This window comes from Hippocampus guttulatus, chromosome 4, assembly GCF_054856545.1.
Source record: "Hippocampus guttulatus isolate MCC_2025c chromosome 4, RoL_Hgut_1.0, whole genome shotgun sequence".
Taxonomy (NCBI): Eukaryota; Metazoa; Chordata; class Actinopteri; order Syngnathiformes; family Syngnathidae; genus Hippocampus; species Hippocampus guttulatus.
In genome coordinates this window covers 14,763,114-14,777,226 of record NC_141264.1, presented here as the reverse complement: position 1 = coordinate 14,777,226, position 14,113 = coordinate 14,763,114, and the positions used below count along the sequence as shown (strand labels likewise).

The following is a 14,113-nucleotide window of genomic DNA, read 5'->3' as shown; positions in this document are numbered from 1 at the left end:
TTGTGTCGACCAATCGGCTCCCTCCAGTCATGCGTGTCTTGACCAGATGTGCCTTGTTGTCTCCTCAGTTTGCTTGCATTTAGTTATCTGGTTTCTTTCAGTCTTTCTCGGTTTATTGTTGTTTTTGTGTGTGGAAGTTGTTAGTCATGTTGATGTATTCATGTTATGTTCTCTTTTGTGGTTAATACAAATTTCTTTGTAGCTCATGTTTTGGGACTTTTTTTGATGGCGTATTTGGAGTCGTCCACGTACCCTGTTTGCCCTCTTGTAAAATCCTATTTTACAAGAGGGCTTTTCTCCCATCTTGCCTCCGTGCACTTGGGCCCACCTTTTGCCTTGACATCAAATTGTGACAGGAGTGACAATAACACGATTAAAACTATTAAAAATAAATCAAAATGCTAATTTGTTTTTATGATTGGCATGACAGTGTGCCCACTGCAGCTTTATTATACCTTGTAGCATAATTGAAACTAAATACATGACTCATGAAATGAAAGACCAAACTCCACTCTGCATTCGTAATATAGTCTCTTTTTAATATTTATTCTTTTTGACTTGTGGAGGGGTATCAGGGATGTCTTTTATTTCTTTACAGCACAATTTGCATAATGTCTAAACACATCCTGTGTACAACCACAAAACCATTACATTATTGTTATTTTTTTGAGGGTGGAAAAACAAGACCATTTTACAAGCATATTTCTTTACAGTCAGCATAACTATACATAATGTGTTGGACGAAACATGCAACATCCACAACATGAAGACATTTTTCTCTCACGTTTGTGTTGTACAACTATAGACACGCATTAACTGTACATTTATATCTCTTTCCAATCCCCTCCCTCGCATGCTCATATTTGGACAAAATAAACATTCACTCTGTAGAAAATAAACACTTTATGTACACTGCCAAAGTCACATTTACGCACACGGATGATTGCACAATCAACAGGCAACGGGACGAACGGTGACGAAGAGTCGAACAGGGAAACGGTCATTCGGTGAGAATTTTGCATGGAAACAAAGCTTTCACTCGCTGTACGTGAGACTGCTGTTCGTGTTTGTGTGGTCAGATTTGTGCATTGCCATTTTGTAGAGCTCCCTCACGTTTATGTATACTTCTTTTTTTCTTGTTCTTTAAAATTTGCTACAGAGACAAATGAATGCACATCACGTTAAATGTCCGACGTTTTCAATTTATTCCAGTGCAGAAACACGAAAACACATGAATAAGTGCACAAGCTTCCACGCCCATAAATAGATTCAAATCCATTACAAAATAAAATACTTTTCTCCCCCTTCTTTTTTGTTTTTGTTTTGTTTTAGACCTTATGTTTCAACAGACAGACATGTAATTACTGGGGAAAAAAAGTTGCATAGAAGTACCTCAAAAGAAGCGGAAAATGGCACGATAAAAAAAAAAAATCTCCATATTCTCTTTCTAATTGTAATTTTTTTTAAGGATTATTATTCTTTTTTTTTGCTGTTAAAGTGACATCTTGTTCTTAGCCTCTTCATATTTAGTGATATGCTTCAACGTGTTTTTTGTAATTTATTATTTTGTTTCTGTATGTGGTTACAACTGTATACAGGGTTAACCTGCACGCTAATTAAGTGCCCAGAGTGTGTGTTTTTTTGGTCACAGGCAGTGAAGTAGGCTGGTTCACCATGTTGCACCGGGAGTCTCACACATGCACACGCACACACACACCAACACACACACACACACACACACACACACACACACACACACACACACACACTCGATCCTTTTACTTTCTAAGTAAAACCAGGAGGGAGCTGTTGATGGGCGAAAATGAACACTAGCCATTCTTCAGTGTTGGAAAATTCCCCGCGGCACTGCTTTATTTGCATAGTGCAAAATGCTGGCTGCATGTGACCATTGTCGTGGGGTGTCACCTCCTCATAAAAGTGACGGAAGGTCTTTAGGGCAAGGGTCGGGACCCTACGACGACACATCAGCTAAACGTTTTTATCGTTTCAATTTTTTTTTTTCGTAGCAATGAGTAGTAGTAAGCCTTACAGTCGAGCACGCCAGCTTCTTTCCACATGACAAAAACATGCATGCTAAATTCACCGAAGACTCTACATTGTCAATCGGTGTGAATGTAAATGCTTGTTTCTTTGTGTGTGCCCCAAAATTGAGATGCAACCTGTCCAGGGTATGCGTTTTGACTTTCCTTAAGTCAGCTATGACAGTCTCAAGCTCGTCAAGGGCATTAATTTGGGAAAAAACTACAGAAAATGAAATGCTTCCCTCTGTGCCCTGCAGTGTATGGGTGAACAATCAAGGGTGTACCTCACCTCTCAAACAAACTCAGGTGGGATTGGCACCAGCTCATCCAAATACCCTTTTGAGGACAAGTCCAATAAAAAATTAATCTATGTTTGTCTGTAGGTGCCCAGTGATTCACTAGCGACCAATCAAAGGTGCCCTCTACTCACTTCAAGTCAGCTAGGATCGCCTCCAGCTCACACAAACGTCAACTAGGGACACAAGCTTTTGACAATGGATGTGCGTTTGCCTATTTGTGCCGAGTGATTGACTGGTGACCAATCCAGGGTGTTTTGTCTAGTCGGGTAGGTAGCCTCCGGCTCTTCCAGGACCCTCGTGTATGCAAACGCTATAGAAAATGAATGTATGCATGGCTGTATGTGCCCTGCATTTGGCTGGTGACCAGCTCAGGGTGGGTACTGCCTCTCGTCCAAAGTCAGATAAGATAGGTTCAAGTTCACATGGACCCTGAATGAGGGCAAGCACTATAGAAAATAGATGTACAGTATGTTTCCGTGAGTTGATATGCTGCGTCAACATGCTGGTGAAAGCTACACTCAATATGTTTGAATAACACGTGTATATGGCTTTGTAAACGTATGATGAATTTCAAGCGCGATGGAAGTGCACTCCATTTTGAGCAAATTGTATTTTTCATTTGTTGGGCTATGAAGTGTGTATTCGGCAAATCAATGAAGACGTCATTCACTGCCGCTAATACAAATGCCAAATGGTGAATTTGAGTGTGAATCCGAGCTCTAATGATAGACATTTTAGTCATTCTTCCCCATCGCTGTCTCCTAACTGAAACTTTAATCTGTCCAAGATTGGCAAAACTTCATCTATTATTTAACGTCTGTATCGGTGTGTGTCATATATGAATAGATTGATATTCTCTGTAACCTCTTCTGTTCACAACACATTCCAAAATCTCTGCTATAGATAAAAACAAGTCCAAGTCAAAAATGGCAGTTATTAGCACACCACACCTCCCGAATGTTCATGGATGTCAATGTACCAGTTGTTATATCTTTCTTTTTTCAATAATAATGATGATGATTATCAGTATTATTGTGTTATCTGCTCAGAGGTTGCTGGGTGCTGAGCTGACGAACAGTTTGTGCCAGCTGACAACCCTCTTCCTCATGTCCACCTTGTCCAGCCAAATGTAGGCCTCACCGATCAGGGTCTTCTTCACAAACTTGCCCCCGTTGGATACAAGGAAAAGCTACAAGGAAGAGAACATGGAGATTTAACCTGGGCAGCACGATGCACAAGTGGTTACCACATCTGCCTTGCAGTCATGAGATCTGGGTTTCAATCTCAATCTATTTGCATGCTCTTGCCATGTTTACATGAGTTGTCTTCCTTTCACATTCTAAAAAGCGTGCTTCTTCGGTTGCTTGAACACGATAAACTGGAGTGTCAATGCCTGTTTATCACTCAGTCCTGGGTGTATCACATATATTCTCCCCCCCCCCGGCCCCCCCCAAACCAAGAAGGACAAGCACTATAGAAAATAAATAAATGGATTTAAATTAAACACAACAGGTTCCTGCGTGTGATCCGACAATAATGCTTATTTGGTGAAGCAGCATGTGGCTCATCAGCTAATCAAGATTATTTTGTCATGCTCGTAGGGAATGTGAGCAATTGTACTGATCATGAAGTGGCTCAGTACTAGCGTGTTTGTCAGAAAATCTTGTTTTCTGCATTCCTTTCTCTGCTCTGTACAATCTCTTCTCTTTCATTCCATAACAAAAAACTGTTCTTTGTACAGTGTATTGTATTATAGTATTATGATTTGTTTTTTGTTATGCTTTTTGTTTTTTTGAGGGTGTACCTGTATGGAGTGTCCTGTGGGATTGAGGGGGAAACGGAAGGTCTCGTTGAAGGAAGGCTCACGGTCGTGACGGCAAACTTTGGTTTTCTTCTTGATGATCCTCTTCTGAGTGGCCACGTTGACCACGTACAGCTTCACGTACAGGTCTGATGGCGCACGACAGGTAAAGTAGACAAGAATGTCCTTTCAGACTGCGGTTAAAATAAAATGTTGATATTGTTCATATGAAATGATTATATTGTTAAATATATATTGCTCAATATTTTCAAAATACCAGTAAAACTTCCCAGGAAAATTGACTGAGAACTTTCCAGAAACTTACCCACTCCTTCGAAAACCTATTTAAAGGGGAAGCATGTTTTTTTCATTTCATTAATTAGTTACAAGCACCCCCACTCATCTAAACCTGGTACAGTATTCTGATTGATATTCCGTTTGTGGAATATGAATTTGAAAAAGGTTTCATCCATCTCAGTGGAAGCCATTTTGCCTATTTCCATTTACACAGTGGCAGTTGCCCCCACCTGGCAGATGGTCTGGACTTTTAAACTTGTAGGTGATGTTTCTGCACTGCAGAATTTCCAGGACCAACTGGTCGCCGTCCGTCTTCACCTCTTTCTTCAGAGCCACTTTGATCTCGCCCATCACTTGTGTCTTCTCGCCTTCAACAAAAGCCCGCGGTCACTTGCATAGTCCAAATGGAAAGAAAATAACTGTTTTTATAATGTGTAACTAAGCCGAGTCACACCAACCCAAATTGTAATACATGTCTGTGTTGTATGTCATTGAGGAGCGTGGCCTAGCGATTCGCGTCAGGAGCTGCTGTGAGGCGGTTAGTTCAGTATTTGCGTCTGCTTCATGCTCCTTGAGAGTGTTTTTATTTTCTATTTGTGTTTATTACTGGTTACAAGTTTAGCTTAAACGAAGGAAGTTCATCATTCTATATGAGTCACTTGTACTTGTACAAAGAACACAAGTTTGAAGACATTTACCTGCTTTGGACTGAGTACAAAATCGGTGAATAGGTGAGTTTTACGTGCACATCAAAGTTTAGGATCGAATGTGCAAGCGGCAAATTCATGCATATTCTGCATCCATTGTGCTCTATAGTTCTCGAAGTAAAAGATGACAGCCACTTACCTTCATTCTCAGGAGTTCCCATGTGTTTTTTATCCGTTCCATTTGGAATAGTCGTACCACTGCGACAAACAGGACAAACAATGTTAGCATGAGGCACTGTCATGCACAATGGACTGAAAAAAAAATCCTCTCACATGTGTGGGATTTGAAATATGGCGCTGTCTACTCCAGTTCCTCCACCTTCACCTCCATCTAGAGCACCCCCGTAGGCGTCGCCCACGAGACTGGGGGCAGACAGCACCACCGGCCCTGAGACGTCGCCCAGCCGGTGGCCCGGTCCTGTCACACGTGGATGGATGGATGGATGGATAGATAGATAGATAGATAGATAGATAGATAGATAGATAGATAGATAGGAGTGTTGGATAATTTGCATTTACAAATATAACAAAGTCTTTCAATCAATCAAGTAATATTGAATAAACTATAAAAATGATATTTCTACTATGATCAAAACATTAACAATGTCAATTCTACTATGAATATTCTTTTGATTTCCCCCACAGGATATTATCTAATTTTATTATCTAATTTTATTTTTTTATTTCATGAAAATATTTTTTGTTTGTTTGTTTGTGTACAGTACTTAGTATAACTTGTAGTTGTACTTCTAGAAGTAGAAACACATTTTTTATATCATATTATTTCCTTTTTATTTCCTTAAACTGCAGTATTATAATACTATTTCCAGCACTCTATATTACAGTCACTATATTGTAATCTCTAATCATTATTACTGATAAGTCAACAGGTGTTGTAGTTCGTTTATTGGTTATTATTAGACTCTGTGGGTGGACCTAATATTCTGGCACATAAAGTTTCGCACCCATGGTCCAACAGTGCTCGTGTTTGGAACAAAATCTGCGACTTTGTAAATATAATAATAATAATAATAATAATTCTTATTATTATTATTATACTGACAAACTTCCAAAAAATAACGTACTGTGTAGGGAATCCATACACCTTTTCAGATGAAGAAACAATTCTTACAATATTTAGATTTACCATGTCAGTTATTCACACACAAGATGTTTGTATTCAGTTTTAAAACATTTCAACAATTTCTAGGATTCACATATTGATTGTCGTTCCTATATGTTGCCTCACCTTCCCTTTTTCTGTCTGCTCTCATTGGTGGATGAGGCTGGCAATGACGCTGTTTCCTGCTTTGACCACCAATTGTTGAGGGCAGTGGGAATAAAGAGGGTGGGTGCTTGGGGGGGAGGGGGAGTAGCGGGTAGGGTGGGGAGCCTGTGTGCCATACCCATGTGAGTGGGTGTGTGTGTGTGTGTGTGTGTGTGTGCACGCATGTTGCCTCTTTGCTTGTGGTGCATTCACATGGTACACACATGCAAAGACACACAGAGAATGGCAGTACGAAAGCCAGGGGAGCTGCGGTGACATGCTTATATGTTTGAGAACACATTATCAACATGTATTGTTGATTTTGCGAACTTGAGAGACAGCCATCCCACATTGGTTTCAGGCTTTTAGAGAAACCATTTACTAGGGATTGGCTCATGCACACTAGTTATTATTAAGGGTTGGCATTTGATAACTTTTCTATTACTGTTTTATGACAAAAGTCAGACACTTTGTTCTATTGAGATGTCTTAAATCCAAGAAAACAAGCAGATCAAGTTGTTTTATTAATACTAATTTAATTTGAATCTGTATTACCTGCCCCATCTCTTTTGGATAATCTTTGGTGTACAGTGAAACCCCTCATATATTAATCAGGAATCTACAAGTTAATATAGCACACATGAAAATGTTTGTAATTGCTTACTGATGCCACAAGACAGCAGCAAAGCTCTATGGCCTACGTAGACCAGTTCTGCGAAATACTTCCCATCTCACCAGAGAGCTGAAATGTATTTTCCGGTGAGCTTCCTGCTCCATTCACACTTCTAACATAAATGGACAGAAAAACTTGAGGGCTTCATTCGAAGATTTGTACATTTCTGGAAGTTTCTCTGTCCGTCGATTTTGAATGGTGCCGAAAGTTAATGGGAAATTAGCTAATTACTGGCAAGATTGTAAGTGCGTCGCATGACACATGTCCATTCAATAAAGCTATGGCCTGACCAAATAATGCTAGCTTGAACATCGTTGCTTGACACAATATGCCACCAGATAGCGCCAAAGCATAATTTTTATTTGAGACATTATTTTTGGCCTGATCAAAAAACAAAAAAAAAAACATAACAGTGAATAGGCAAGCTTTTAAGTGAACAATGGTAGAAAGTTTCCCCCCACCACCCAAAAGAAAAAAAATCAGCAAAATTTGCGAATGCTGGACAGCAAACACGGAAGGGTTCACTGTAGGTAAATTCAAAAAGTGAAAATGTTAAGTTAGCGGTTTTAGTGTTAGCTACATGCACAAGTTGGGAGAAGAAAAAAGGGGAGGAAGTGTGTCAAAGGAAGTGCATCAAGGGTAGGGAAGGGATTTACTTGGTTGCAGGCGGGACTGTTGCACGGCAGCCTCGGCAGCGGCGATGGCTATCCCGGCGTCCTCCAAGTGGGCCTGTGTAACGCTGCTCTTGCTTTGGCTCCGAGACGGCCCGTGCGAACGGAGCTGGCCATCTGAAGAAGACTTAGAACTGCCCGGGCTGCTGTGTGACTTTTCCAAAGGCAACATCTGTAAATCTGTGGTGATGGCAGTGTGGATTTAATGTATTAGTAGGCTTTTTTGGTCATTGTTACCAAGCAGGAGCGACGCGAGAAAGCAGCAGTAGGCGGGCATTGAGCATTTATTCTATCAAGACTTTCGACAGATAAACATGAATATGGGAGAACAGGCAGAATTGAATGATACTTCCCTGCCAGGCCTGGCTTCAGAGTTGTCATTCGCACAAAGGTGGCACTTGCAATCCATTTTTCATAATATGGACTCCTAATTCACATCTCTTGCACCGTGTGATTTTTCACGACACACATATTGCCAGAAAATGCTCTTATCGTGTGTTTCATTCGCATCCTGACTACCATGGCAAACCCTGTTTTCTTTTTTTTTTTTTTTTAATTTTGGTCCACAGTTTTTTATCCAACAGGATTTCAGCCTCTCTGTGTTGCCAAGTGTTCTCCTTACCTTTAGAAGGATCAGGGAAGATTCCATGGCTTCTGCTCTTGATTACGGAGTTGATGGGTGAATCATAGTTCCCTTCTCCCTGCTCTGGCCCTTGTCCCATACCGTGCCCAGGCCCCATCCCGGACCCTGATAGGTGGCCTTGGGCACTGTGGCCCTGTCCGGCTCCAGACCCAGGCGGCCCCTGAATCCCGTGGTGGGCTCTGCTGTGCTCAATACTCTCACTCTGCTCCTTGAGTGGCAACCAGCGAGGTGTGTTGTCCAGCTGGGTCGTATTGGACAAGTCGATCAAGACCTGAAGTAAAAAACAAAACAGAATTAGCTTTGGGAAGAGTAACTGGCTTTGAAGGAAGACAGATGCTATGACTCACTTCTCCCAGGAAGTCGTTGGATGAGGATCTGTCGTAGTCCCACACTGTCACCTCGAGAGTCTTCTTCTTCAGCTAAATTGAAGAGGAGAGAGGCAAAACAATATGCGAATATAACCACCTGAACATTCATTCACAAGTGTGAGGGGCTGTCAGGAACATCATTCAGAATTGCCAACAAAGCTGAAATGCTCTTATTCAGTCAGGTGGAATACTCTCACACACATAAAATAAATCTTCTCACACATAAAACTGAAATCATTTCATACTTCCTCCTGAAATACACTCATAATATGCTAATATGTGTTAGCCTTGATTGCTCTGAGTCTCACTCTGCCCCACTGTCATGTGGTGTTCCACAGGGTTCGATTTCGGGGACCCTGATGTTTTCATTGTATTTTCTGCCCCTGTACTCCATCTCAGGTGGCACGGTAGTTGAATGGTTAGCACGTCTGCTTCACAAGACAATCTAACTGTGCGCATGGGTGATGTTTTTTTTTCTTTTGGTAATTTCCGATACTTTGCAGAGCTAGGATTGGGCATAATGGAGCATTTGCTCCATTGTGTGTTATTGTGGGGTGGATAGCATTAAAATCAGGGTGGTAGGAGCGGACACTGGGCTTGAGATTGCGGACACAGATATAGACTCACTCGGATCCGTGCATGACATTGGCACGCACACATACACAAACAAGACATGCCCCAGCACAAAAATGAATTAGAGTGTTTCTCTAGCGCAGGGGTAGGGAACTCCAGTTCCTCGAGAGCCATATCCTGTCTGTTTTAGGTCCCTCCCTACTCCAACACACCTGATTCAATTTTTCAGGCCTCGCCAGAGCTTGCTGATGAGCTAATCATTTGAATCAGGTGTGTTGGGGTAGGGAGGGACCTAAAACAGGCAGGATATGGCTCTCGAGGAACCGGAGTTCCCAACCCCTGCTCTAGCGTATGAGAGTATTTCAGAAGTGTGTGTGAGAATGTTTTAGAAGAGAGGGTGTGTGTGTGTGTGTGTGTGTGTGTGTGCGAACTTGAGAGCGTTTTCAGGAAATAGACCACATCCACAAAAACCACAAATAGTTTTTGTGGATGAGTGGAAGGAGGGGTTTGAGTTGAACTATGTCAAGCAATTTTAGTGTAGTTTGGGGATGAAAAACACTATGAAAAAAGATGGTTATATGGCACAAATCCTAAAATGTTCATTCTTAACTAAAAACGATGAAGTACTTTTGTGCGTCAATGGACAATAAAATATATGAGAGTAGAAACACTTTGACTTGTGATTGACGTGTGTTGAGTGTGGAGATACAAGTCTGCCAAGGGACAAGGGATGAAAGAAGCCTTCAGGACACGCTAAAACGACAAAATCCTGTAATGAATTGATAACACCAACTCAATGTAAAGTTCTTGTCATTTTATTTTTATGCAGCACAAATGTTTGACATTCAACCTTTACTGTTACTATGGAACTTTGCGTGAATAGTTGGGCTTGTTCACATAGGCAAAATGCCAAAGTGAGTTTCTTTGAGCCCTGATGTGTCATCTATTGACTATTTGAAATTGTGTGTGTGTGTGCGCGCGCGCACGCCCGCATGCACACCTGTTCCAGATGGATGTTCTTGTAGATGACTGTCTGGTTCCATTCCGGGTTCATGGTCTTCTGGGCATATTTGGTCCGTCTCTTGTTGTCCACACTGCAGTATTGCGACAACACACAAAACACTTTAAAACCATCTCCCCATCTTGTTGGAGTGTTGTACAATATTCCATACACATGAATGTAAAGGAAAATATGCTTGTCATTATGACTGTTTGAAAATCATGGATTGAAATAGATGAATAATAAATGTTTCCGTTCAATGCTTTCACAAAAGAGGCACAGGAGATTTGAAGGTGAGAGCCATGAAGGAGAAGAAGCAGAAATCATGGTTCATCTTATCTTAACACTACTACACACAGCAGACACACAAAGAACAAAAAGGATGGGAAACGAAACACAGAATTTGAAGGAAGGGTACGAAAAAGCTGTACAACACCAACTGAAAGCAAAGATCAGCACCACACTACCTTGCATTCTGGACAACCATGACTTGGCTGAGGGAGTCCAGAAGAGGAAGAAGAGGGCGGATTTTCACAAACAAGAAAGAATAATACAATAAATAATAGAATAAACAATAAACAAACAGAAAGAAAAACAGTCAGAGAAGCCCAAAAAAAGGCAGTCAAAGGATAGTGAGCCAGGCCGAGGCGATCCATATGCTCTTATCAAGGTCACATCAAAACACACACAAGGTTTTGCGCTCTGGAAATACACGCTAATGAGCATCAACACTTGAGGTCAATTGGCTGATGGGCAAATCAGAAGTGTTGTTTTGCTGACTGCAACGTCAGCCATCCATATTGGACATACGCACGGAGAGGAGCTCGACGAGAGTGCTGTTTCTTAAAAACGTGTCTTTTATCTGAAACTGATACTGTTAGGGAGACTAATGGCCCTATCGATCCCTGGGCTATTTTCAAGTTCTCATGGAGAGAGCAGTCAGAGCAAAAGCAAAAACAACAACAAGGCATGTTTACAGTGGGGGAAGGAACGATTTCATCGCCTGCTGGATCTGCTAGTTTGCGCACTTATAAAGGATGGAACACTTTCTTATTTTATGGTTGTTTAGTGATGATGGTAATGAACAGAATACAAGTGAAAAGTGTGTAGCCCTACTAGCAAAGTGTTATTCAGCTTTCGGGGGGAATTTCAGAATGACCTAAAATGCACTATAAGCATTAGAGTTGAACTTAATTTGACTTCCTCTCAACTTTTCAATGAATGTACACCTGCTGAAATACAGTGTGTAATTGTACAATGTTTACCGAGGTGATTTCCATTAAAGGGAATATCTGCCCGGGCGGCACGGTGGTCAACTGGTTAGCACGTCCGCTTCACAGTCAACTGATTAGTCGCAGTGCAGAGCTCCAGGATTTGATTCAGGGCCCCGGCCTTCCTGTGTGGAGTATGCATGTTCTCCCTGTGTCTGTGTGGGTTTTCTCTGGGTACTCCGGTTTCCTCCCACATTCCAAAAACGTGCTAGATATGTTAATTGAACACTTTAGATTGTCCCCAGGTGTGATTGTGAGTGGGGATGTTTGTTTGTCAATGTATGCCCTGCGATTGGCTTCACACAGTAAGGCCGGGGTCTGGAATTGAACCCAAGTTCTGAGATCAAATACTTGTGTTCTGTGTAGTACCATAATCAACAATGATAAAAATAGAGACTAGTTTCTTTGCAAGTGAGAAAACTTAAATATTCAGCAGGTGATCTCATAACAATTTCCTCTAAATATACAATAAAAGACAGCAGTATTACTTTCTAGGAATAACAACCCCAAGCAGTAGAAGTAGTCATCTCGTAGTCTAATAATTCCAAAGAGTGCAATCATCAAGAAACAAACAGGGAGAGCGAACTCAGGACAAGGACACACACACACACAAAGGCGCAAGGCAGACAAGGTGGAGACATGACTAGAGTTGCTCGCATATGCTCACCCTCTCCCGGGCAGCAGGTAGACCTTGACGAAAGGGTCCGAGTAGCCATCGTTGTCCCTCGGCGCCAGGTTTCTGGCCTGAAGAACGTGAACGATCAGGTTTCCCACATTCCTGTCGTAGTTGATCTGGAGCTGAGGCGGGAGAGGTGATCGTTACTGTTGGTGTGCAGCCCAACAATGAGACAGGCTTTTAATTGGCCTATTTGCTTTTAAAGTACAGCTAGGTTAGAAGTGTTGGTCATCTTCTAGGTTGCCTTTAAATGCATTGCAGTAGCTTAAAATAAATGTCAACAAATGCAAAATTAAATTAAAAGTTCATCTGCACGTCCAAAAAAATCTTCATACTGGCTTTATCCCGGTGTCCTCAAATAGCGTTTTTTCGTCTAATGGTTTTCTTCTGCTACTAGTTTTCTCATCACCCAGCTTTTTCCTTTACTCGTTTTGTTCCAGTCTGCACTGCAAATCCTTCTCCGTCACTGCCTTTGCCAACCTACACCACTGAGGTAGAGTTAAACTTTGCTCGCTATGGTAATGTGAGAACAGCCGTTAATCGTATTTCAAGCCCGCCCTATGATATTGAACCTGTTACTTTTATTGACTACTACTACTTATTGTTGAGTGAAGAGGGGAAGCATTGTGTTTTCTACCTGAATTTCTCCAGTAATGGGATGAGACATCCTTATCATATCTGTTGGCTGGAAAAAATGGGAACAAGAAGACTTGTTTTTAATTAGGTGAATAATTAACAACACGCTTGTGATCCATAATCACATTAATAAATACTGACCATTCATGCTTATATAAACCAGATCAGACATACATTGAAGGGACCCGCGGTGAATATAAAAAGGCTTCACACCCCGTTCAAATGCCAGGTTTCGATTGTTAAAAAATGAGCCCAAAACAAATCATTTTTAAAAATCCACCATTATGTGACAAGCAGACCATCTGAACTGTATATGATTTGACAAATAATACGAGTAAAACTGACAACAGCTAAGACGAGCAACGTGTCCGATAAACTGAGCAACCCCATTTAAAAAATATATTTTTGAGAGGAGAAAGTAAAAATAATCAGCTGTGATAATGTGCTTGCACAAGTCTTTGCACACTCATAAACGGGGATGTGGCCGTGTTTAGAATGAACCAATCACATTCTAACATGTTAAATAGGAATCAGCACACAACTGCCTGAATTTAAAATGCCTCTTATGAATGCCAAATGATGTTCAGCTCTTCTAGCGGTCACATAAATGTTCGAAAAAGATTTGGAAATGATTTATCTTGGTCCCATTGGCAGGACATAACAGAAATCTGGCATTTGAACTGGGGTGTGTTTTTATTTCCACTGTAAATCCTTGTGGGAACTAAAATGGCCTCGTAAACAAAACAAGTGATGTAAATCAATATATGTGTGTGTGTGGGCGGGGGGTGATATGTGTGCATGTGTGGGCATGTGCGGCATTGTGGGGAACATTTTTTGTGTGGACTGACAAGCTGGTCCCCAACAATGTGACTCATGTAAATCAAGGTGTGTGTGTGTGTGTGTGTGTGTGTGTGTCCTTGCACACTTCCTCTCACACTTCCAGTGAGGGTCATGCGCCAAAGGACTGCATTTACTTGTTCTATCATAATTGGCCTGTCACTGTCTGATGTAAAGCATAATAGAGTTTGACCTTCCTCCCTGGGGCAGGCCTCAACCTGGACGCGTTTTGTGATGTCTCGCTAATGGAATCAAAATGGCAGAGATGAACCGAGGGTGGTGCTGATGCATGACACTGGATGCACCACAGTCTGGACTTTGCATTTAGGGGCAGTAAATGCAGCGCCCCACC

General features: G+C 41.5%; 1 protein-coding gene across 1 annotated transcript in view; it reads right to left on the bottom strand.

Moving 5' to 3' along the window:
• Positions 1-514: 514 nt before the first annotated feature.
• pclob (piccolo presynaptic cytomatrix protein b) overlaps positions 515-14,113 on the bottom strand; it is a 49,338-nt gene continuing 35,739 nt past the window's right edge. The window contains exons 26-37 of the mRNA XM_086108636.1: positions 12,926-12,973; positions 12,280-12,410; positions 10,809-10,835; positions 10,342-10,435; positions 8,748-8,819; positions 8,380-8,671; positions 7,743-7,937; positions 5,420-5,564; positions 5,286-5,344; positions 4,670-4,807; positions 4,146-4,291; positions 515-3,530 (exon numbers count right to left, since the gene is read on the bottom strand). Coding sequence (XP_085964762.1) covers positions 3,387-3,530; positions 4,146-4,291; positions 4,670-4,807; positions 5,286-5,344; positions 5,420-5,564; positions 7,743-7,937; positions 8,380-8,671; positions 8,748-8,819; positions 10,342-10,435; positions 10,809-10,835; positions 12,280-12,410; positions 12,926-12,973 — 1,491 coding nt within the window. The 3' untranslated portion in view covers positions 515-3,386. The remainder of the gene's footprint in view (positions 3,531-4,145; positions 4,292-4,669; positions 4,808-5,285; positions 5,345-5,419; positions 5,565-7,742; positions 7,938-8,379; positions 8,672-8,747; positions 8,820-10,341; positions 10,436-10,808; positions 10,836-12,279; positions 12,411-12,925; positions 12,974-14,113) is intronic.